Here is a 24,366-nt window from a genome sequence, read left to right on the forward strand (position 1 = left end):
GTTTCCACAAAAATATTAAGCAGCTGTTTTCAACATTGATGATAATAATAATAATAAAAAAAATCTCAGGCACCATATCATCATGTAAGAATGATTTCTAAATAATGGCTGCTAAAAATGACCATAAATGCAGCCTTGGTGAGCATTTATTCAAAAACATAAATAAAATTACTGACCTCAAACTTTAACAGCAGTGTATGATAAGCAGATGCATGACTGAACATAATTATGACAACACTGTTAGATTACATTTTAAAATATAATTATCGAAAGCGAAAAGTTATTTTCAAAAACATAGAGAATATCTTACACACCCTAAACTTTTGCACATTAGTGTACATAAAAAAGTTGTTAATGTTATGTACATAAAAATGTTAATATTTTGATACATAAATGTCTATACGAGATCATGTTGATCATTTACTCATGCTAAACTTCAAAAAGCAAAAGCTATACATATTTTTAAATAGCTCTTATTCCCCCTTTTTTACTAATTCGAAAAAACCCCAAACTTACTCCAATGAGGATTCACCGGTGCTGTAAAACAGAAAAAAGAAGAGGTTACACATGTGAAACCCTAGGTTTATAGTAGATAGTTTATTAATAAATCATTATAAACAACAATAGGGGATTCAGAGAGGGGAGAATGCAGTTTGCCCTTGGAGAAAAGTGTTTAGAAAGTGCTTTGGGCATCATTACCATGTATCACACAGTTAGAGAGGGGAAATGAAATAGCGTTTTAGTGCAGGAGGGGGTGTTTGTGTGGGGAGAGGTCGCTATGGGGCTGTGCAATGCTCAGGTGAACCATAAAGACCTGTATCTCTCTTCATTCCATTCACAAGCAGCCTATCTGAGTGTGGCAGAAAGCCGTGTGCTTCCAGGCAGCCTCATTGAGGGCTAAGGTGCATTGTGGAAGAAAGGTTTCAGAGGGCATGTGTGGAAAAGATAGTGAGACTGAAACGATCCCTTTTTCAACCAACTAAGTTCAGTGCCTTAATAGAATACAGAAAAACCATGCGCAATCCTGTTTAAGTCAGAAAATGTGTATGGATCCTCCACACTAAGCTTTGAATATCTATGTTGGGAAAACAAAAATCGAAGGTCATCCATTCAAAAAATGTTTGAAAAGATAATATTGCCGAGGGCTCTAACTTTAGCAGAAGAATTTAAAGAAATACGGCAATATAAGTGTCTCAAATTGACATTCCAGCAGTAAAATGAGTATAGTGTGTCAGTCGCCTTCTGGGACGGAAAAGTGGCATCGGTTCTGGCATTTGATCAGGCTCCTATAATGAGAGAGATTAGCACAACAGCGTTCAAACATAGCAGATGTTCACAAGGGGTTGTCAGTGTAAATGTCTGCTTTGTGAACTGCAGGGGGAACAGCTCCACACGAAATTGATGATGCAAATGAAAAAGTAAAAAGTTGACAGGAGGGGGAAAGAAGGGGAATCAATTATCAAACGTCTGTTTACATACACAGGATTTACAAATGAATGAATGAGTGAATGATGGGAAGTGTCATGGGATTTGCAACCTCAACGGGAAAAGAGGATTTTTGTCAAGGAAGACAAAATGCCAGTGAGTCATTCCTTGAAACAGATGCCTTTTCTTTTTTGGTGGTTATTTTTTAAGTAAATTTATGTTATGGTTTGGTGCATTCTATCAGATATAGAATGTCTTCAAGTGTTAACAAACTGCTTTTGGCATCTCAAGCTAAGTTTATAAAAATTCATATGTTTGGACATTAAGAGAAAAAGGGAGAAAACGGGGTGGAACATTTCAAACCAAATTGCTGGTGCTCTCCATGTTATCAAGGTTATTTCCTCGAATCATTAACACTTAACAGTCAATAATATAATTATTATTACAAAAAAAGTATCTGGTGTTAATACTTTTATTACTCTTTTAACATACATGATTATTTTTAATAGAATAAAATAATTAATACAATTACAGATAATACAATACCTTATCAATGGAATTGGAATGGGAACAATGGAACATATAAATACAAAAAATTACAACTGATTTTGAATTTAAACCTGAAAAACAATTTGTTATCGCTAAACAACTACATTACTGATAAAAAAGCACAATCAATATGTCTGTCACATGTGAACTGATCAAATTCCATGTTAACTATTCAAGACTAGCTATTTTTTCCTATTGCAAAATCGTAATTTAGGAACTAATTATTCCATGAAGGTTACAGTTCCCTTCCTATAAAACTACCCAGCTGTTTCTAAATGGGGTAAGGAGGGGAGAGGCCTGCTTTAGTTAAACTAAACACATGTTGCATATTTGGAAACACGTGCCGCATTAACACACTCTCTAAATTGATGGGCTTCATGTTCTTTCCCTTTCCCTGTCTCTCTTCCTCCATCCCTGTAAAAGTACAATTAGAGCTATTGGAGCAGGAGGCGAAAGCAAAACGTCAACATCATTAAACACACAAGCAATTAGACCCAGTATATCTCCCACTCAGAGAGGATTCACAGCCGCCCTACTCAAAGGCAAGCTTTAAGGTGAAATCCTACCATATTCAGGCCTTTCATTTGAACAAAGCCATATAACAACATTAATGTGCAGAGCCGAGTAATAAATTGCAGTAATGCATTTCAGGCTATAGAGACAAGCCATGTTGTCTTATCATAGAAAACTAGGTTTTGTGATACCCATACAAAACCTGAAGGCATTTCAGAAACAATATGTTATCACTGAGCCCAAGTAATCAAAGGCCTGCAAAAATTAATGAGTAGAATCATACATGCATTCTCATTAGCATATTTCATATTCATTCATTTTGCTACAATGCTTGCATTGACTTGCATTAGCATTTAAATGACCTGTAGTAGATCATTATTATTAATATTATCAGCAGTAAACAACTAAACAAAGAAATAATGCCATTTATGACAACCTAACACCATAGTAAAGTCGTAGTGAGGTGTACTAACTGTTTGACAATACAATTATAATAGCTTGTTAGCACTGTCCTCTCAGCCTGTTTGTGTTCTCTGAAAGGCTCATAAATAGCTGCCAATTGGTGGCTTTCCAAAGCAATCTACAGGCAGCAGCAAGTTTATGTGTTGAATAACTGCTTTATAGAATGACACCAAATGACACAGTCCATCAATTCTTCTTGGTAGCTTGTTAATTTGTCTGGCACTGTCCACGCACGAATGTGAACAGCAGCCATTCAAAGTCTCAACAAACACTGTGAGACCTTTGCCACAAGTTGCAATGGCTTGCCTTTCCAATACTTTCCAATAAAAACCACCAAGTATGTGAAAAAAAAATTCTGCCTCATTCTCATAAATTATAAATAAACACATATGTGATCCAAAAATAAAAGATTCTGTCATAATTGACTCCCCCTCATGTCATACCAAACCTTTATGACTTTATTTCTTAATCTATTTTGGACTTGGATTTTTTGTGTAAATTACCTCTTTACAATTAAATATCCATTGCGCATGAACTGAAATAATGTATACCTTGGATGCAATGTAAATTGCTGTTGATTTAAGCATCTGCCATGTAAACATAAATGTGCTTTGTGCTTAGAAACCTTAGAAATAAAGTCATACAAGTTAGGAACGACTTGAGGGTGAGTAAATTATGATAGAATTTCATTTTTCGGTCAACTATCCCTTTATAACCCTTTAACATTAAAAATTAACTGGACATGAACCGAAAGAAAAATGTATACCTTGAATGCAATGTCACCTTCGATTTAAGCATCTGCCAGATGCATAAATGTAAACATAAAGGTGCAGTTTTATCAAACCAATAGAAGGTACTATCCTCACAGAGAGCTTATTCAACCGTTTATTCCACTGCATTGTGAAAGCTGGGATATGGATTTTGACTGGTGTGATTGTGTTATCACCTTCTCCAGGCTATTTTAGCCAATTAAAATGCATAATGTCACAGTGGCAAAAGCTGGACTCTTTGATGGAATTGCTCCTGGTGTGAAAGTCATCCCATCAATACAGATGGTCTTTTCCTATGAGCCCTGTGGCAAAATGACTTCAGGGGGAATGGAATAGCAGTGAGGGAGATGTTATGGAATGAGACGTTTTCAATTTTTTAGCACTGGTATTTCCATTACCTTATACAAAGACCGTGTTGAGCCATAGGGCTTCATATCACATGGGTAAGCTGCTGAATAAACTATGAGCAGAATAAATGAAATAATGACTGAATATAAGATTAAATGAATTTTTGGGGAATTTTTTTCTCTGTTTTTGTAATTGCACCTGGTCTGTACAGATCTACCAGGGTCTTTTCTTGCTAATCCCTGTTTTTAGAAGACATACAGAGAGTGAGGGGGAATTAACTCGATAGCACAGTGCTGTTTAAAATAGTTTTGAATGGAATCAAGCATGTCACACCTCAGGACACGTCGACTTTTCACAGTATTTCATGTCCATTACCCATAAGAAAAGGCTTAAAATTATGACAGAGCCTTTAAAGAGTTTCTAATATCACACAACCTCGATAACAGAACACTGTGCACAGTTAATGAATGTGCCTGTGTGCATCCAGCCATTGGTGAGGTCATAAAGCTGCCACATTACGATTGGTTTTCTAGTAAAGAAGGGAAGGGGTTCAGGCACCAAGGATGTAGGGTTTAGGTGACTTGACATACGTTACCTGTGTCTCGACTGGCCTCTTTAAGAAGCACAAAGCAAAACCATTAGATCGATCAATAGCTCTGGTTAATTTTGGAAAATAGTAGATAACAAGAAACAATTGCAAAAAAAAAAAAAAAAAAAAAATCATGTCAACAGATGAGTAATATAAATGCATTTTCCATGTACACAGCCAGCAGAGGTCTCTATTACATAGAAAAATAATAATTAAAATGTCCTCTGTTGGTTATTTGTTGGATTAGCAGATTTCTACACAAGTAGTAAAAACAGTTGAATCAACAATTACATTACTAAAGACGTAGCATTTGCACAATATTTGGAGGTGTCAAATCATCTGAATTTAAATGAAGGAAAAATGTAAATGTCTTTAAAAAGTGACCTTGACTTAATGACAAGCAGTACACAGACAGTATCTGCTCATCAGTACACCATGATTCTTGGTTTATTATCTATGTTGCAAGAGCAGTTATATATTAGCAAAATCTGAGATCACAGGTCAAAGTTTAGCATTTTTCTAACTGAATAATAATGATTATGCATAACAAAACTAAACTGAATGCATAATAATTTGAGAGAAAAGTGTAATACATTTCAAGCAGACTTTGTAAATCAGATTTTCAATATGGTCTCTGTGGACTTTTTTACTAGTAATGAACTTATATTTAACATTTCATTTTATGGCTGATACTGTAACAGATAAATGGTTTATATTAAAATTCTATACGATTTTTTCAAGTTAAAAATACTAAAAACTAAAATCAGCTGTACATTTACAAACAGCTATATAACACATTACATGAGAGGTAAGCAAAATAGGGGCACTTTAAATATTACAAATGAATTTAGGCATCACAACATACAGCATTTGCTAAAGACTGCCTTTAGCTGTGTTATTAAATTAGAGTTTTTTTTTTTAATTTAAAGATTAACATTAAGTTAGGGTTAGATGATGGTAAAGAAAATCTAAATAATAAAAAAAAAATCTCAAGTTTTGACTGATAAACAATATGCTACAGTATTGTGCATCCCTATTTTTGACCCCACTGTATTTGGAGACTCTACTATACTTTCTCTAAACATACAGTATTTTAGAGAGCTAAGTTCACCATCATGCTATGGTGCTTTCATGTACTAAAATACTGAGAACATTAAAAACAAACATGACCATAATCAAACAAGTTTTTCTTACCACTGTAGTAAATGATCCTTTCTGTCGAATCTCCTTCTCCAAACCGTGTTATCGGTGTGAGGCGGACCTGATAGGCCTCAGGTTTAATGAGTTCGGTTAGGTTGTAGGTGAGAAGTTCTCCTTTCTGGATATTGTCTTCTGTTGGGATTTCCTGCTCCCACCATCTCTGATGCCCCGTCTGAGGTAAAGAGCATAATTACAGGTTCGTTATTCCAACACCTAATGATTAAGCATCAAGCCAGCACACGCACAAGTAATGATCCTCCAAAAGGTCCTTTTAATAAAACAGAGTCTCTAGAAAACAAAAACCATACATCTTGATATGATGTCTCTGCACTATTAATTAAAAACATAATTTCAACATACCGGTACTAATATTGTAATATAACACCCTGTGCATAATATTGAAAAGGGCTGATCACCTCTCTTTCTGTGTCCATTTTAATGTCTCTGAGTGTTTTTCTCTCTCTCTATTTTTTAAGTTAAGAATCTTATTTAAAACTTCAAATGTAACTTTTCTGATTACAATGGCACCAGCCCGTGGCATTAATCAAAATACTTCCCGAGACAGCCCCACTTGTCTGATGCAAATCAGTACAAATTCTCTAAACAAACACCTACACACAGCAGAGGTGGCTTTTTCAAACAATGAAGCTTTTCACCGAAGAACGAAAGCGCATGAGGTGACTATCATAAAAAGTTCCTGAATGGGCAAAAAATAAACACTATTGAGTTTTCAGTGAGATATGTGAGCCGGCTAATTGATTTTGACAAGGCATTTTAGCTCCCTGACCCTCTCAATTAACTTTTTACTGCAAGCTGAATTAGTGCAATATTAGAAGTCAATTCATTCCTTTAGCTCAGGCTTGAAGAAAAGCATAAATGGATTTTGTCTGATGCCTTTTTATCGTTGTTGTAGTGGTAGATGAGAGGACATGTCTAATTAAAATCCAGAACCTATGAAACCTTCCTGGATCTCCTGAAGTGAACTGCCGGGCAGTAAACAAACCAACATGAGAGTTCTAATCACAAACAGAGAATCTGAAAGTTGTGAAAGTGTTTGAGAAACTCTGGGCTTTCATTTGCCTAGTCTCATGTCAACTCAGCAACTCAAAGACCTCATACATCTTTCATTACAAATATGGATTAAATAAGGATTAAAAGTTACAATTTCCAGTGAGGGTAAACACAAAAGTTTGTTTTGGGGGTAAAGTACACAAATTGTGAGTGTCAATTAATGAAAAAATGTTTGCCTTATCCTTCAGGAATTTATTTGATTGTGAAAAGTGGACATTACATACAAGAATGGAGCCAGTTTGTTGGAGTGGTATCAGTGGTAATATTATGATAATACTGTATAGACATTTTATTTATTTTTTAATAATATGCATCACTAACTCATGCACAGCATATATTAAAAAAGTAAATAGGTCCATTTTTATATCATACTGGCTTAAATCCAGCACCAAAGGGAACTGTTGGGTGGGTATTTACTAGCAAAATCATTACTCTGGGTTAGTTAACCTTTTGGCCATAGTGTGCAGAGTTGGTAAGATTAACTGTGAACATTTGCAGACTTGAACTTTTTCCAGGTGACAACTATTAGGCAAGCTGTAGATGCACAACGACGGGAGAACTCTGTTGTGCGGTGGCCGTTGATCTTGGCCGCAAGAATACGGTCTCAGAGCTTTGCTGACTGACAGCCGTACACAGACTCCCTCGGCAGTCAGCCTCATCACCGCGGGTCTCGCTGGATTCAAATACAAGATGATTGGTTAAATCAGTGGGGTGAGAGAAAGGAGGGGAGGGTGGCAGCAATAGCCCTGAGAAGTTGCCAGTGTTCCCATCAGGGTCTCTCTCTCTCCTGGTAACGAGATTTCCATCGCCAAATCCAATTACTGTTTATTGCTTCTGTGAGATTTCTAATTCCATGCCTGCAGATCTTGTAGAGGGGAAAAGCATCGGTGAAGGCATATATAAGGAAAGATAGACCGTTCTTTCCCCAAAGCACCTTACTTCTGCAATGCATCACATAACAACAGCTTATTTCAAAGTCTCTCCTTTTTAAAAAGAGAAAAAAATCAATACATTCATAAGTGATATCATCACAGACAGCTTTCAGCAGCATTTGATCTTATCTATGCAAAGCCGCTAAACCCAAAACCCAATTAAACCCCACTGAAGAGAATCATAGAAGATCGTTTTCATATCCTAAAAAAATGACTCCTAACCTTCTCCAAAAAAAAACAACAAACAAAGTCAAGATTTTTTTTTTTTTATACATAAAACACTTGACATGGAGCATCCTTCAACACCACATTTGGGTGGATTTCATTAAAGAAATGAAACGCATCTGCTTTTTCCATGTGGTTCGGTGTGCACAGCTCCAGGGACCTTCTGTTTCTTCCAACACAGCACTCAAATCTTAACACATCCTTGAGCAAGACACTCTAAACCTTGTTGTGGATGTGAGAGGCCAATATTGAAGCACACAGCCCTCACACTGAAGGAGAGTGTGAAGAGCACAGGGACAAAGAGCACACATATGCTGACAAAACAACCTTGCAGAACCAACCAGCTCTGACGAAATACTTACAATTTGGTGCCGCTGATATAATACCCAACTTAAGTCTGTGGAATGTGAAAATAATCTATTGTGATTCAAGAAAGTGACCTTGGCTGACTGTATACATGAGACAAATTATAGTTCTTGCCACAGAATGTCACTACTTGTGTCAATGTGCAAATAACTGAAAGTAAGTTCAGCTTTTTTTCTTTTCTTTTCTGTTTTAAATAACAAAATAAACAACAACAACAACAACAACAGCAGAAAGCTCAGACAACTCATAAACTACCATTCAAAAGTTTGGGGGCAGTTTAAAAGAAAATAAATTAATACGTTTTTTCTTATTATAAAAGTATTAGCACATTTACAATATTTTTACTGTATTTTTGATCTATTAAATGCAACCTTAGTGTGCATGAGACTTAAAAACAGAGAAAACTTACAGAGCCCAAACTTTTGAACTGTATACTGAATAACAAAGTCCCTTTTAAGGAAAGCCTGTTCACTCGGCGGCCATATTTGCAACGCCTCCAGTAGCTATTTCGGGCATCTAAGAACAAGTCCTATCTATTTGAATGGGGTAATCCTGAAATCTCAAAAACTGCTTGCCAAACTCACAATTAAATAACATATTTCAAATCAGCAACAAAATTTGACATGAACCGTCCCATAAATGTTTTTTTTTATGCTCAAATAGAGTTAAAAATGCTTATTTTCAGGCTAGACCAGCGCGAGTCTCGGGTTTCTATGGGAACCGGAGCTTCTAACGGCAGCTGCAGTGATTTAATGTCTTTACCAATCAGCGATTGCCTCTTTTACTTATAAGGCTGGACGTATTCCGTCATATTGTGCATTGCAGTTTTTCCCATTCATAAGTTATAGGAGTGAACCGTCTTTCTATATTTATAGACTTTGGTATAAAATAGAGACTCCATATTTTACATCTTCTGAACTTATATTAAAGCTTTATGTAATGAGCATTTAATAACCAACATTAAAATAATTAAGTGCTGATAATCTTTTCTTCTGCAGCAGCTAACCTTATTTTTAAATGCACACCTACAGAACTGGCAAAACGTCACAGCATTTGATACTTCTCTTCAGGCTGGTAATTTATTTTGTGAGGATACACATCGCGACAGGGTTCATCGCAACACTACTCTGAGACTCGTGACAAAGCTGCCAACAGCAGAAGGAAAACGCGAACTTTCACAATCAGCAGAGGCTTGACGCCAAAGGCTTTCTCTGGGGTCACTCGTGAGACAAGCATTATTATATTTTTATAATGTAATTTTCATCTGCTTCTCATTATCATAGCTTAAGAATTCCAAATGCAGTTTCCCTCCTGGTTTCTCAGTGAACCATCTGTGCCCTAAACCGTATATATTTTCCCCTTTTCTGTAAATCTTGGGTTTGTTGCAGTTTGGCAATGAATTTTGATTACTAATCAAACCAAGCACAGTTCCGACACTCGCATTTGAGCACACAGCACACTTTAAGGCATTTTTGGCTATTCTGCATTACATACAAACCTGACATTTCCCTTCCTCTGAACATGACCTTTATTCAAATACCATCATCAGAGAGATGAATACACAGGCCTCTTCTTTTGGTCAGAGAAACATCCTCAAAACACGAGGTAAATTAAATAATAATAATAATAATAATACACACACACATCAGTGTTAACCATTCAAGAGGAACTGCCCCAGTAATCCAGTGGTGAACATAGGGAAAAACTAACTCCACTTAGAATATCAGCACTGAGATTCATACTGTAGTCAGACTAAATGAAAATATACATGATCTTCTACAGCACTGCTGCTTCAGCACTCACCATTCGCTTTTCTTATGAATAAAAGAAAAAAGGTCAAATAATCTCTCTGGTACTGGAACTGGCTGGTTTCACAAGAAGGTGTGTGCTCGCTAAATAACAACTGTCTTTGCGATTCAAGTATAACACAGAGTAAAAGCATCCCCATTCACCTACTCTCACCGAAAGTACTTTTGCCTCATTTTGTTCTACCTTTTTTGTTCTGCATTGTAATATATGTTGCCGGTCGGAGGTAAAATGGCTTGTTGCTATGGCAACTGGGCTCACTTCTCATTCATGACATCGTTCAGCAAATCTTGTTGTATAAAGACGAGCAGAGAAGGAGTTGGGGATGAAGGGAGGATGGGGTGAATTGATATGAAAAGAACAAGACATTCTGCCCTTATGCAAATTCTAACCTAAACACCTTTTGTGCACTGAGATACATCAACTCCACATGGGAGAAAGGAAATTATATTTTGTGTAAATAAGAACCTCATTAGTATTTGATCGAAGATATCTAAGAAAAAAGAGCTGATTTGCAATTCAAAACAAGGCAATTAAAGCAAATTATGATGATTTCTTTTTTCACCGCATACTTGGGGGCAACCTAAGGAAAGTTAATAAAAGAACTCTTTGCAAGTGTTAATATACTAAGTTTATCAAATTAAATTATTTGGATAGCCAGCTTAATTATGAACAAGGTCAAAGGTGAAGATGTGCTGATCTCAATACAGAAGGTTTTGTGAATTAAACCAAAACTTTCCTCAAAGCAGATTCATCTGGATGTTCCAAAGGTGAAGTGAAGCAGTGCTGATCTATGAACATCTCAAAACCTTAATGCATATTTAAGTACTTTCACCCTGCAGCACTAAAACCTCTGCTTATAGCTACAGTATGCATAAGTTACGTGTACGGCAAATGCTAAACATAGAAATGTCATTTACTCTATGTATCCATTGGGAAGCATGCTATGGCACGCTAAAGCATTGTCTACTATCTTTATTGTGAGTTATGAGCAGAATAGGATCACTAAACATAGACTAAGCCGTCTACAAATGCGGTCGAGCGATGCAAACTGACCCATCATTGATGCCATGTGTATTTAATGTCAGTTTGTGTCCGCTGCATTTCTAATGCAGTTTAGAACCAAAAATCCCCTTTTGATATTTGCTTCAGTTTCCTTCTTTTTTAACTGCAGAGACTAAAAAAAAAATGGACATTTACTGAAAAAGTGTGAGATATTAGAATCTGGAATAACAATATGCACATACACGCTTACCTGTGCATGCAAAATATGAATCGCTTTCATTAGTGTAACCACTCCAGCGTGCCCCCGGTAATAAGACTTCACACAAGACTTATTTTGTCATAATACACACTAATGGCAACGAGCTTCACTTGTAAATAAGGTTTTATGCTAGCATTAGCCCACACGTAGGCCCAAGGACATTGTACCTTTAGATGCTTCATCTGGTGTGAAGTAAATTGCATATTTCCAGAGAACAGCCATGTGTCGATGTCGTGCAAGTCTTTGAATTAGCCCACAGGCCAGTTTGTTGACTGCAGAGTGCTGTTTGCTACCAACACAAATCCTCTGCTGCAGTGGAGATTAATAAATTCTTGTTGTGGTACTGTAAATGTGGAACTGTATCCTAGCACACTGTCCTTCTGCACAAACAATTCATAGACTGAAAAGGTGGCCTATATTCATTTACGTCACAGATTGAAAGAGAAACACATCAGCAATTGTGTGCTTCTCAGTGTGAAACAGTGTGCATGAAGAGTGCAAAAGAGTGTCCTTGAATCTTTACTGTGGTTGGAAGCCTTGATATTGTATTAGCATGCAAGGGGTGTACTGTATGTGTGTGTTTGTGTATCTATATCAGCGGTGTTCTCTCTAAGGAGGCCAAATATAACGAATATAACCAAAATATAACAAATATTACCAAATATGTGACTGAATAATGTATAAACCGCTCATTTTTCGGAAGTAACACAGTTTAAATGCGTCACCTGTGGGCAAGTTTTCAAAAGGCTGCAACATCCCTTTCGACTTCCTAGAGATCACATTGAGATACCAAAGCATTAATTTGAGGTGGGAATGGTGAGACACTTGATAGTCACTTGAGATCTGCGACTGGTTGATTACCCTGTTAGTGCGATAATTCCCACCATCATGTCCCCAAATAAACCAAACTGAAGGAAATGGACAAACTAATCACGAAGTAAACAACTCGCCACTTGTATGTCACTGACTTTTACTAGTTAAAACACCACTAGTGTTTTAAGACACTACTAGTTAAAAGTTTTAGGTCAGTAAGATTTTTTTAAATGTTTTGGTAACACTTTATTGGGATAGTCCACTTTAGACATTCAATGTAACTTTGCATCTGCATGTCAACTACCTGTCTGCCTAAACACTTTATTTTGATAGTCCACCAACATACATTCTACTGACTATAAGTAACTCTGCAAGTACTTTGTACAAAAACTTTGTCTTTCAAAATAACCCTAACCCTAAACTGTTTAGGGTTAGGGTTATTTGAATACAATGCTAAACCTAACCTAATGAGAGTTAGTAGCAGCAAATTAATGAGAGTTAGTTGATATGTAGTTGCAAAGTTACTTATAGTTAGATGAATGTCTAAAATGGGATATCAAAATAAGGTGTAACCATGTTTTAAAAAAAGGTATTTAATGCTCACCAAGGCTGCATATATTTGATTATGAAAATACAGTAAAAACAGTAGTAATGTAAAATATTATTACAATTTAAACCAACTAATGACTAAAATAACAGATTTTAAAATGTAATTTATCCCTGTGATGCTTTACTGTCACTTTTGATTAATTTAATGCATCCTTGCTGAAAAAAAAACGTAATAATCCAAAAACATGTTCATAACTCAAACTTTTAAAAAGTAGTGTATGTAAATTCTATAAAATAGCGTGTTCATATAAACATAAAAAATAGTATATTATTTATTGCTTGTTGGTAGCGCAACTTACTGTAAAAAGTGTTCCATTAACCTTTTACCAAAGCATGTAAACACTGGATGGCACATGAATAAATAAATAAATAAATAAATAAAATAAAATAAAATCAAGAAAAGAGACCTCCTGAAATTGAAGCCTCCTTATCAAGACAAGTGCATGCTACTGATCTATATGTGTATGAGAACAAATGAGACAAACGTTAAGTAATCAGAGGGGGAATTACGAGGTTGAACAGTATGGGATTTCAAACCAGAGGGGAAAAGAGGAAGTTATGAGGGGGAAAAGATCTGATAAGTGCGCCCTGCTGAGTTCACTACTGCGAAAGCACTATGTGAGTGTGCAGAAGGGATGAAAGGCGGAGGGCGGCCCCGACTCTGAGATTCCATATAATGCCAGAGATTCCAGATAAAATGCTTTTCAGTTTTGTCAGCAAAATGCATCAGACACTAGTTCACCGGATGATTTTATAAAAGTATGCACATAAAGCAGTCAATACCCCACTAAATATATATATTTTAAAGCATCACAGAGTGTTTACACTTGTTGTGAAGTTATCCTGTAAGACAGGGATTCCCAAACTTTGTTGTCAGACAAAGCCCTTTCACCTAAAATATTTACTTGAAGTAACTTGAGTTTTTAATTTATCATTGCAATAATTTAGCAAAAGATTAGACATGTTTACTTTTTCATCAACTCACAACTCCCTGTAGTTCCCTCACAAATTCCAGTTTGGGAAACCCTGCTTTAGTTGGTTGTCTCTGCACATTAAAATGGGAATAGGAGTACCCAGCAGACTTGACCTTTAAATTTGTATTTTGTACTTAGTTTACTTAAAACTAAAGTAGCACAGGCATATTCACCATTTTAAAGTTAGAGTGAGCAAGTAATGTGGAACAAAATCCCATAAGCAGCCCGAGGTAAAAGGCTTCATCTCAGCACTACATGAAAAGTATGATCAATAGAGAGATTTTTACAATGCTGTTGAAACATTGCAGAAATATGATGACACACTTACAGAATGAATGCAATTCAAACACTCTACAAGAAGTTCTTGGGGGCAAAACGGAAGGCCGAGGGTCAATTCCCATCCCAAAGGTTCTTCATGGCTTCATTTGGCATCGATTTGATAATTATGATATTTATTTCCTTGTGATAAGCAAACAGGTTTCAAATGAGGAAACAAACTCTGTGAAACCTTGAATATGAAATGGAATATTTCCTGAAATGAAAGCTTTAGCATAAGTTCTGCCAGGAAGACTTAATTACTACGTCACTTATTACCTTCACATCTATCCAATCATGTCCTAATACTTGCTGTATAAAAGATCGGCAGGAAATGCAGATCCGCTACCCTCGGATTATGCACTACGGACGGGGCCAACGCCAAAGAACTTTATAAATAATTGCTTGCTGGGCTCTCAATAAATTAATGCTTTGTTACATTATTATATCTAATATATCTCCCGAGTCTTTCTGGTAGAACTGGATTTCTGGGCTGCAGGAACAAAATAAACAATAACAGAGGCTTTGGAAATGAGAAACAATATGAGTATTTTCCACACCAAGCATCTTGTATACCTCACACTTTTAGGAGCCAAATTTGGTTTATGTCTTTGGAATTCGAAGGAATTATATTTCTATAATGTGGATTTGGAAGCTTTATGTGCAAATGCCTTTACCACGCCTGGAGAACTAAATGTTTGACTGCAGCAGTAAAACAGGCTTCCATTTCTCCTCTAGCCTGGGAGCAAAAGATAGTGCTAAAAACAATATCATTAAAGACACTTAATTCCCATTAAATTAAACTCTGAAATCCCTTTAATTAAAGATGAATCGTTATACAACTTTTCTACAAAGTGCTATGTAACTTCCTCTAAACATAAAGCTGAGGCAACTTGTAGCACTACAGAGATGGAACCTATATGTCATCTAAGTAAGGATAACTTTTACAACAGAATGTTAAGTGCCATAAGCACAGAAAAAAATGTTAAGAGGGCTCGTTAAACTTGAGGTACGTAGGCTGTATAGTGAAAAATGAGGTCATAGAACATTAGGGCTGTTCATAACTATGGCTGCATGCTGCCCTTTATTGCTGTTGTGAGACCAGTGCTCTAGTGGCTTTAATAATCCTTGAAGACCATGAGGTTTAAGATGGGAAGCTTGCCGCATATTAGAACAATGGAGTTTCTATACAGGATATGCAAATCTCCATAGGGTTGTCCGTCACTTAGATCTAAAGATATTCCTCATGTAGTTTTAACACACATAAAACCTCACAGACGAACATGTAGATTTCACGTGGCATTTTCGCTCATAACTTCATGAAACATGCATAGACCGTGCAAAATGGCAAATCATTACTTACAGCAGATTCTCACGATAAAAAAGTCAAAACTCACCGTAATCTCTTAGATCTAGATCTATAATCTCATGTGTCTTAGATCTAAAGAAAATCCTCATAGAGTTATAACAATAAAACAACATAAACTGGAAACACTTGTTTGAAGAGGTTTTGAATGCTTGACTAAACCAAAAAAAAAAAAAAAACTACATTGGTTCCAAATGCTGTAACTTTTGATTACTTTATGCTATCACCACAACAATTTGGTTCCAGATACAGCTCACATGTAGGGGAAATTCACCAAAATAGAATTGTCCTCCTACTGTACCTTATTTCCTTCCTGAGTTATTGCATGCCAAATAAGAAATATCTGTAAAATTTCCCTTAAGGGGAGACCCCCCAAGTGAATAGGAAAAAAAAAAACTAATAGATATCAGCATGAAACATCCCCAGTTGATTACTGACATTAAGACAAATATCTTTTGTATTACAAGTTTTTAGAATATTTGATGTGCAAACTAGGTAGTATCTCATTAAATATGCACTAATTAGCATATATTTCCAGAAGAGAAATCTGAACATTGGATAAAGCCAGATTTAAAATTCTTGTTTGTTGACATGTTAGAGTCAAAGGTTTTTACAGAGGGGATTTTGGATATCTCTTTTTATCACTCCATTAATCAGAAGAAACTGTCAACAGCCATAAAAAAATTAATTTTCGGCCTGTTTTAAGGTATAAATGTTGTATAAATCAGAATCTGAATGATATATGAACAAACCCCTCTGTAAAAACCTTAAGAATATAGATACCATTACGAAAAAGAAGTTTATTCAAGTGTGCTATTAGTATACTTCTTTTAAACTAAAAATAAGAAAGTATACTTTCAGTCTACATTTGATATACTTCTCAAAAATATACTTTATTTACTTCTCAGAAATATACTTAAAATTACACCTGAGTGTACTTGACTTATACTGAGAGAAAAGTTCAAGTATATTTGGCCTACTTGAAGTCAATCTTTGGATCGAGATATACTTAAAAGTATAATTAAGTATTTTTACATAGTGATTTTTTGTTTAAAATGTACTTGTGTACCTTTATTTATGAAACTTACCAACATTCAAGTGTTGATTAAAAAGGCATTCACGAAGCTAATAAAATGTTTTTAAAATTAAAGTACAGTTAAAGGTATTTTTCAAGTATAAAAAATAATATCTACATTTGAACATAGTAGTATACTGCAAGTGCAAAAATATAAATATAAATAGTAAACTATAAGTATAATATTATGTTCACTTAAAGAAAACTTGAAAAAAGAAAACAAGTATACTTCAGTGTGTACTTTCATAAACTAAAAAATGTACTACTTGTATTAAAATAGTAAACTAAGTAGTTTACTACTCTTTATAGTACACTTAAACGTATACTTTTATAAACTAAAAGTGGGACAATTTAGTCCCAAGCAGTATTGAAATAGTACACTTACAAGTTTACAAGTACACATTGATACTACATAAAGTAGCCTATACTTAAAAAATATACTTGAACATTACTTAAGTATACTTCATAAAATTAACTTGAATTATACTTCTTTTTCCTAAGGGTAGGAATACAACTGTCTGAGTTTGGTAAGTGCTGCTGAAGTGGAGATTTCTGGCTCAGAGTATGAGAAAAAAAAAAAAAACAGTTTTGAGAAAACGGCCTTTAAAATTGACATCAGGCAAGGAGATTTCGCTTTTAGAGTTAAATGCCCCATTGTACTTTCACGATGCTGATAAAAAAGGAAATTACCATGTTTGGAAGTCTGAAAGAAGACATGTTATTGAAGACAAATAGCCCAAAATCTCAAAATCGACCAGTGAAAAAATAAATAAAAATATATATATTTTTGCATGCCGTGTCTCCCCTTAAGCACACTTTTTTTTTGTCTTTTATCAGCAGTTTCTCAGCACGAGAATGTTCAAATGTATTGAATTTTTGTAATAAATGTAATGAATTTTTCTCTAAAAGTTTTTTTTTTAAAATCAAACTATACCTACCTTTTGACTCCTGTGCAATAGTTTTGGAGTTATGAGTCTTTACTTTTATATATATGTCACTCAGAAAAAACTACTTTAAAAAATACCTTCAGGGCTTGAAGGGTTAAACAGAAACACTGATTTGATCCTTATTGAATCTCTTTCATTGGGTATACATGTTTCTCCACTATGATTTTAAACAGAATGAAAGGAAATAACAAGCAATCAGTCTGAAAGCCTGTTATAGGCCAGGCGTTGTGTTAAAAAAAACATATATTTAAGAAACCTTGTTGGAGGTTACACTATTCAACATTTCTTTACTAGAAATTACATAAAAAAGAGTTATTCAAAATTATCGTATTTATTGCTCCGTGCATGTTCACAGCCTCAAAGAGTGTTAATATAGTACATGAAGGCTATAAAAAGCAACGGTAAGCAATCTCATTCCTAAGGGATCTATAAACACGCCAGCCCCCTGCAGTGAAATTGCCAGTCCCAGGGTTAGGCACTGAAGCGGTGCCTAATATGCTTGGCTGGCAGTGTCTCCGTTAGCCAGCGCGCACTCCAAACCCTCTCGTTTAGGATTGTCAGGCTAAGACTTCCCATGCCCGTTGTGTCCTGGAAATGTCACTAGCCAAAGCGGGCGAAGAGCCCACAGAGCGTTGCGAGGCACTCGCGTCGACAGGTGACCAGGCGAGACAACATGATGGATGAGCACGTAGGGGAAAAGCGGCATGTTAAACAGAACAAATAAACTGCAGAACAACAGTTGGTGAACAAAAAAGCATGAGCAGAGGCCGTGTAGAGGGAGAATATAAGAAATTAACGGAGAGGCCAGACTCCTCCATCATGATCAGAACAGATGAGTCAATCATCACCCACTGCAGGCACAAAACACAGCTCCACACCCACACGTGCACACAGACACACACACTAAAGTACTGAACGGATGCCCCCGCAATCACTTCACACAGCTAACCTCTGTTCGCTGGGGTCCCATCCTTGATTTCTCCTGTAAAGCTTATCTTATTACAGCAGCTTCATCCCACCGGACACAGCTGTTAATTAGTTTTCTGCCCCTTCTCTTGTTTTCAGAGTCACTCTTTTTCTCTTTGCAGTGCCAGGTGCGCTTTCAGTTGGGAAGTCATCAAAGATAGTACAAGGTGTCCTCTCTATAGTGGAAATGACATGCATGCTGTTATTTCTCTTTTAGAGTTAATGAAATAAATGCTTTCTGCTGATAAAGGTAAATATGTAATGCGACAGATGCTGGGAAATAAATCTAATCTGAATTCAAATGGATAGAGTCTTTCCTTTTCAAGCCTGTGATGTGCATCTTTTGAAAAGGTTTTTGCGACATGCTTTAAATTATTTATTAGAAAATCTAATGCTAACAGCTACATTACATGGGCCATTATGAGAGGCATGGATTTGATTATTTTCTGATTCTTCAGTCCATCCACTAGATCATTACACTCCAGAGGACACATGCAGATGGGGTGGCATGCTGCTTTTACAACCACTTTAAACACCATTTCGCCGATTATTTTATAATTATACATGTAGCCATTATGACCTCATATAAATTGAGAGATTTATACTTTTAAAAAGTAATTTGTCACACTGTAGGACCCTTATAGCTAGTGAAGACAAAAATGATTTCAATCAAATTTTAAGAAATAGTGACCAGTTACAGGAACACAATACCATTCAAAAGTTAGGGGTCAGTTAGATTTTTTTTTACAGAAAGTAATATTTAGCAAGGATGCATTAAATGAATCAAAAGTGACAAAAAAGTTCACTTACATCTCTTTAACATTTATAAAATTAAAAAGGTTTATTTCTATTTATCAATTTTCTTTCTATTTATCAAAGAATCTTATAGATTCTACAAAAGTATTAAAGGAGAACTCCGGTCAATTTTAACATTGAGCTAATTTTTTTGTAAATTTGGAGTGCTGTCAGTACAGAGAACAACGACAAAAATAGGTGTTGCCTACACCGTGTTATCCTCTTATAAAATTTGCACCCTGTTGACTTCAATGGGGCAAGTTTTAAACCTGCTTTTAGCCTCTTAACATCCTTGATGTGTCATTACAAGTGTCCAGCCAAGTGAGTGATTCCTACAGAGTGAACACGGGTGAATCTGACTGCAGTAGATGTGAAAGATATGAATAAAAGTGATGTTAATTTAGCCAGCGCACATACCTGTATTTACTTCCTGTTTTCGGTCGAAGTTCATAGTAATCGACTGTCGAGTTCACGCGCGTGATCATAGGTCACTATGCGCGTGAACTCGACAATCGACTACTGTGGACACTTTTATTCATATCTTTCACATCTACTGCAGTCAGATTCACCCGTGTTCACTCTGAAGGAATCACTCACATGACCTGTGCACTTGTAATGACACATCAAGGATGTTAAGAGGCTAAAAGCAGGTTTAAAACTTGCCCCATTGAAGTCAACAGGGTGCAAATTTTAAAAAGAGGATAACACGGTGTAGGCAACACCGATTTTTGTCGTTGTTCTCTGTACTGACAGCACTCCAAATTTACAAAAAATGAGCTCGATGTTAAAATTGACCCGAGTTCTCCTTTAAGCAGCACTCAAAAGAAACGCTTCTGAACGATGCTGAAAATTCAGCTTTACCATCACAGGAATAAATCACATTTTAAAACATACTAAATTGAAAACAGTTATTTAAAAAAGTATAAAATATTTCACAATATTACTGTATTTACTGTATTTGTGATCAAATAAATGCAGTCTTGGTGAGCATAAGAGACTTCTTACAAAAATATTTAAAAAAATCTTACTAATCCCAAACTTTTGAAATTGTTCTACATTTAAATAAATACAATTTTAGAGAGTATAGTTCAACCAAAAAGCAAACAAAAAAACAAACAAAAACAAACAAAACTATTTTCTTCATTCTAAGCCCATATGCATTTTGTTCATGGAATACAAAATATGGCAGTTCTAAAGATCCAGAAAGGATCACACAAGTTTAGTTTATGAAACACACGCACCAAAACACCAAACAGCACCAGAATAACCATAACCATACCTGTATGACTTCAAAAGACTTGAAATATAGTGCATGAGTTGTATGGACTATATTGATTGTGTTTTATTGTCTTTTAAGCTAGCTTTTGGCCAGTATGAACTGTCCTTGTACAAGAGTTGTGCGTAATAGTTCTTCAAACATTGCTATTTTTGTGTTCCTAGAACAAAAAAAAACAAGCAAAAAACAAACAAACAAAGGTATACTGGGATACGAGTAAATGATTACCAAACATTCATTTTTGGTTCACTATCCCTTTAACCCATGATGTTATTAAAAATAGCATCTCATCTCTTCCATAAACTGCATGGAAACCAATATTGCTCATGAGCAAACACAAAATTCATCTCAAGCTCAACAATCCCTTGAGCATAAAAGTAGAGTGCTAAGACTAGTAAACATTACTAATAATGCAATCCCAAAACACAAGCAATGCAGAGACCTTGATGGAAACTGCAAAAAGCCTGAGAGAATGAGAGGGAGAGAGAAACAAAATGAAAAGGAAGGAAAGGACACGGGCAAAAGCAACAACAATATGGCATGGCAAGACGCGTTACGTGTACTTTGCATTGACTTTGAGCACCAGTAGGCAGCCACAAGCAAAGGCGAATCTGACAAGGAATAAATCACCCCACATGATGTCATTATAAATGGCGGTGGACGCTGCCATTCCAGCTGAGCAGAGGAAGTGTGAAGGAGAGGGTGACAGAACAGTGTGATGATGACTCGTAATTGACAACCGCACTGCTCTGCGTGACCACACGCGCAGAGGCAGAACAGTACAGCGCTAAAGCTCTTAGACAAATATTAGCCCTACTCAATAAACAGAACGCATCTGTTTCACTGAAGTGAACTACGTCAACAGTAACCATAAACGTCTCCCGTGAATCTTAATAATGTTCCTTGATTTATCCTATATGTGTAGGATGTTGACAACTAAACTTGGTCTAATTCAGTATTACTTTAGCTCTGCCTTCATAAGCAATCGTGCACACCATTCTGCACACAGGCCAAATGCACCATTAGCATGGATGCTACATAAAGACAATAGAGTCTATAAACAATTATATATCGCCATGAGCACAGCCTTTCTCTCACAGTCTTTTTCACAGACGAGAAGTTGCATTTAATTTGCATTGACTGGATTTTAAAAATAGAACTAAGCATTCTGGGAAACAGAACATAAACTGTTATTTAAAAAATATCTTGAAATGACATGATGGTCTTTTTTTTTGTCCTATCTAATAATGTATTCAAGAAATACAACTAAAGACCTTAAAAAAAGCAATTAATACATATAATGAGTCAGATAAAATGAGCATGATTTAAATTTATTTACAAATTACTTTAATCATTAACTCATTTAACTTTTAACGTAATTAAAACAGTTTCACTACTTATTAGTATTGAAAAAATTCTGCAAAATAAAATTCCTGTGGTGTGACCAATATGCAGAAAAAAAGGAAATTATATCATAAAGAGGACCCCTGCAGATCTTAAATTAGCTTTATTCGCTTAAAGCTCCAGTATGCGACTTTGGTATTTGACCACAAGAGGGCGCAGTTTCAACAATAACAAAGGCGAAGCTTGATGACGCTATGAAGGAGGTGACGATGGGAGATGTCGTTTTTTTTAATGCGTTTTCACCATCTAGCGATATATCTACATGGAATTAATGAATCATGATCACGGATGAGGTAATTTATTCGTTTTTGTATTACCTGTATGTCTGATCGTATTATTTTATTTCATCATAATTAATGAACTGCAAGGAACGTGAAATGTTATGCTATATTATCCCGTTACAACATACAGCTATTTGTCAAATGATTTGTTTGGTTAATGTTGTGCAGTTTTACGTTTTTATGGTTAATGCCGTGTTGTGTAACGTGTTCAAACCAATATCTAAAAGTAAATTTGAACGAACATTTGCAAGTAATGACTAAATATATTTTTTTAACATCATATCCGATTGTATTTAATTGTACTGCCATAATCTCGGTCACCACACGTAATAAAAAGCCTTACCAAAGTACAAAGAGCAATATAACTTTGTTTATAAGTGCTATTATTGACAGTTGCATGTCTTACCTGTCTATCAATACACTCGCGAGACCAGAGTCTCGGTCAAGTCCAAGATTGACGCGCAGCTCTCTCCATCTCGAAAACGCCTGGCCGATATTTATCTGGGTTTTATTCCTTCGTTTGTCACACAGTCTGAGTGTATCCGAATATGGACGCTTTCGTTTTGTTGGCACTTCCATACTCGCCAAAGAGTTCGTGATCCATAACAGCTATAACCATACAGTCTATGGCTATAACGCTTTAACCACCACTTCCGCATTTGACCATGCGATATTCCGGTGTGGTGGGTCATATTTTTTATTTTATTCTTTTTTTATTCTTTGTCAGACGTCTTTATTGTTTATTGTGATAAGAAAAAAAACCTCAATAAAGTTGTTGTAAAAAAAAAAAAAAAAAATCCGGTGTGGTGGAATATCCTATCACATGGTCCACACCGGAAAAAAGGGATATTGCGTCACTGAGGCGCGACATTTCTTTTCCGGGACGGCCAGTTATTTAAAATCGGAATTTCTCTGAAATAAAAAATCTTTGGAGACTTTTGAGATATTTTAAGTACACAACTGGAGGAAATATATCACACTGTGCAAGTTATTTTTGGAAATTTTATTACAAAATTCCTACATATTGGAGCTTTAAATTATCAGATAATTTGACCACACAACTTTATGAAAATGTTTTTATATATATATATATATATATATATATATATATACTTTGTACCATTAAAATTATATTTTTCTGAAAATAATAATTAAAATGTGTACACTAAGACATTATAAATATATAATTTAATGCATATACAAGAATTACTTTTTACTTGATGGTTACACCACATGACATTTTTAGAGTATTTTTAAAAAAAAAAAATTAAATGGCATACCAAATGAAATCGCCAGAAATACAAAGAGTACATTTCTAAGACCTTGGCACATGTTTTAAATGTAAAATTGTGGACTTTTTTCATTGTGGACATGTATTCACCCTTACACATTTTCCACATATCTGTCATACATCTGGTATGAATACCAAAACATACCACTGATAAAATAATCTTTAAGTAAGTGTTCAGACACACTTACCTGCTTGATACCAAGACGATAAGCCATGATACGGTCGACCGCATTGGGATTCATTTGAGTCCACTGAAGTTTGAAGCCGTAGACACGAGGTTTGTTCTGCCACAGAGCGCTGTAGGTGTCATAGTAGAACTCGGGTGCAAAGGCTTTACCTGAAAAGAGACATTGGCTTATTACTGTAAATTCACAGCCACATTTCAAGGCCAAAACCAAGACTGAACAATTATTTGTTTTGTCCTAATAGAAAATTCATAAATAAACTTTTAATATTGAAGAAAAAATCTAGACAGATATGAAGATTTCCATGGATTGTGTTGGCTATAAATTGCAGATACAAAAGTGGCAGATTCCACATTCCCTCTGCCATGAAGCCGGATACATTATCACAAAAATTCGCGATTTAGGATGTGTCAGATAAATCATTTGAAGTAAACCACAGGGATTTGTTTTATAAGGTAGGTCTGTCTTAAAGAAGTAATGTTTTTTACACCAGTAATGTTTTTTTTCTAAGCCATGTTTATAAAAGCTATTTAAATGCCCTAATTGAAC

At 35.5% G+C, this 24,366-nt stretch overlaps 1 protein-coding gene across 1 annotated transcript in view; it reads right to left on the bottom strand.

The window, feature by feature from the left end:
• Positions 1-24,366, bottom strand: part of mdga2a (MAM domain containing glycosylphosphatidylinositol anchor 2a) — a gene marked incomplete at its 5' end in the record, with an annotated part of 155,998 nt that overhangs the window by 8,347 nt on the left and 123,285 nt on the right. Inside the window, 3 exons of the mRNA XM_081347548.1 lie at positions 517-537; positions 5,851-6,028; positions 23,821-23,969. Of these exons, the coding sequence (XP_081203674.1) occupies positions 517-537; positions 5,851-6,028; positions 23,821-23,969 (348 nt within the window). The remainder of the gene's footprint in view (positions 1-516; positions 538-5,850; positions 6,029-23,820; positions 23,970-24,366) is intronic.

Source organism: Scardinius erythrophthalmus, assembly GCF_964197995.2.
Source record: "Scardinius erythrophthalmus genome assembly, chromosome: 19".
Classification (NCBI taxonomy): Eukaryota; Metazoa; Chordata; class Actinopteri; order Cypriniformes; family Leuciscidae; genus Scardinius; species Scardinius erythrophthalmus.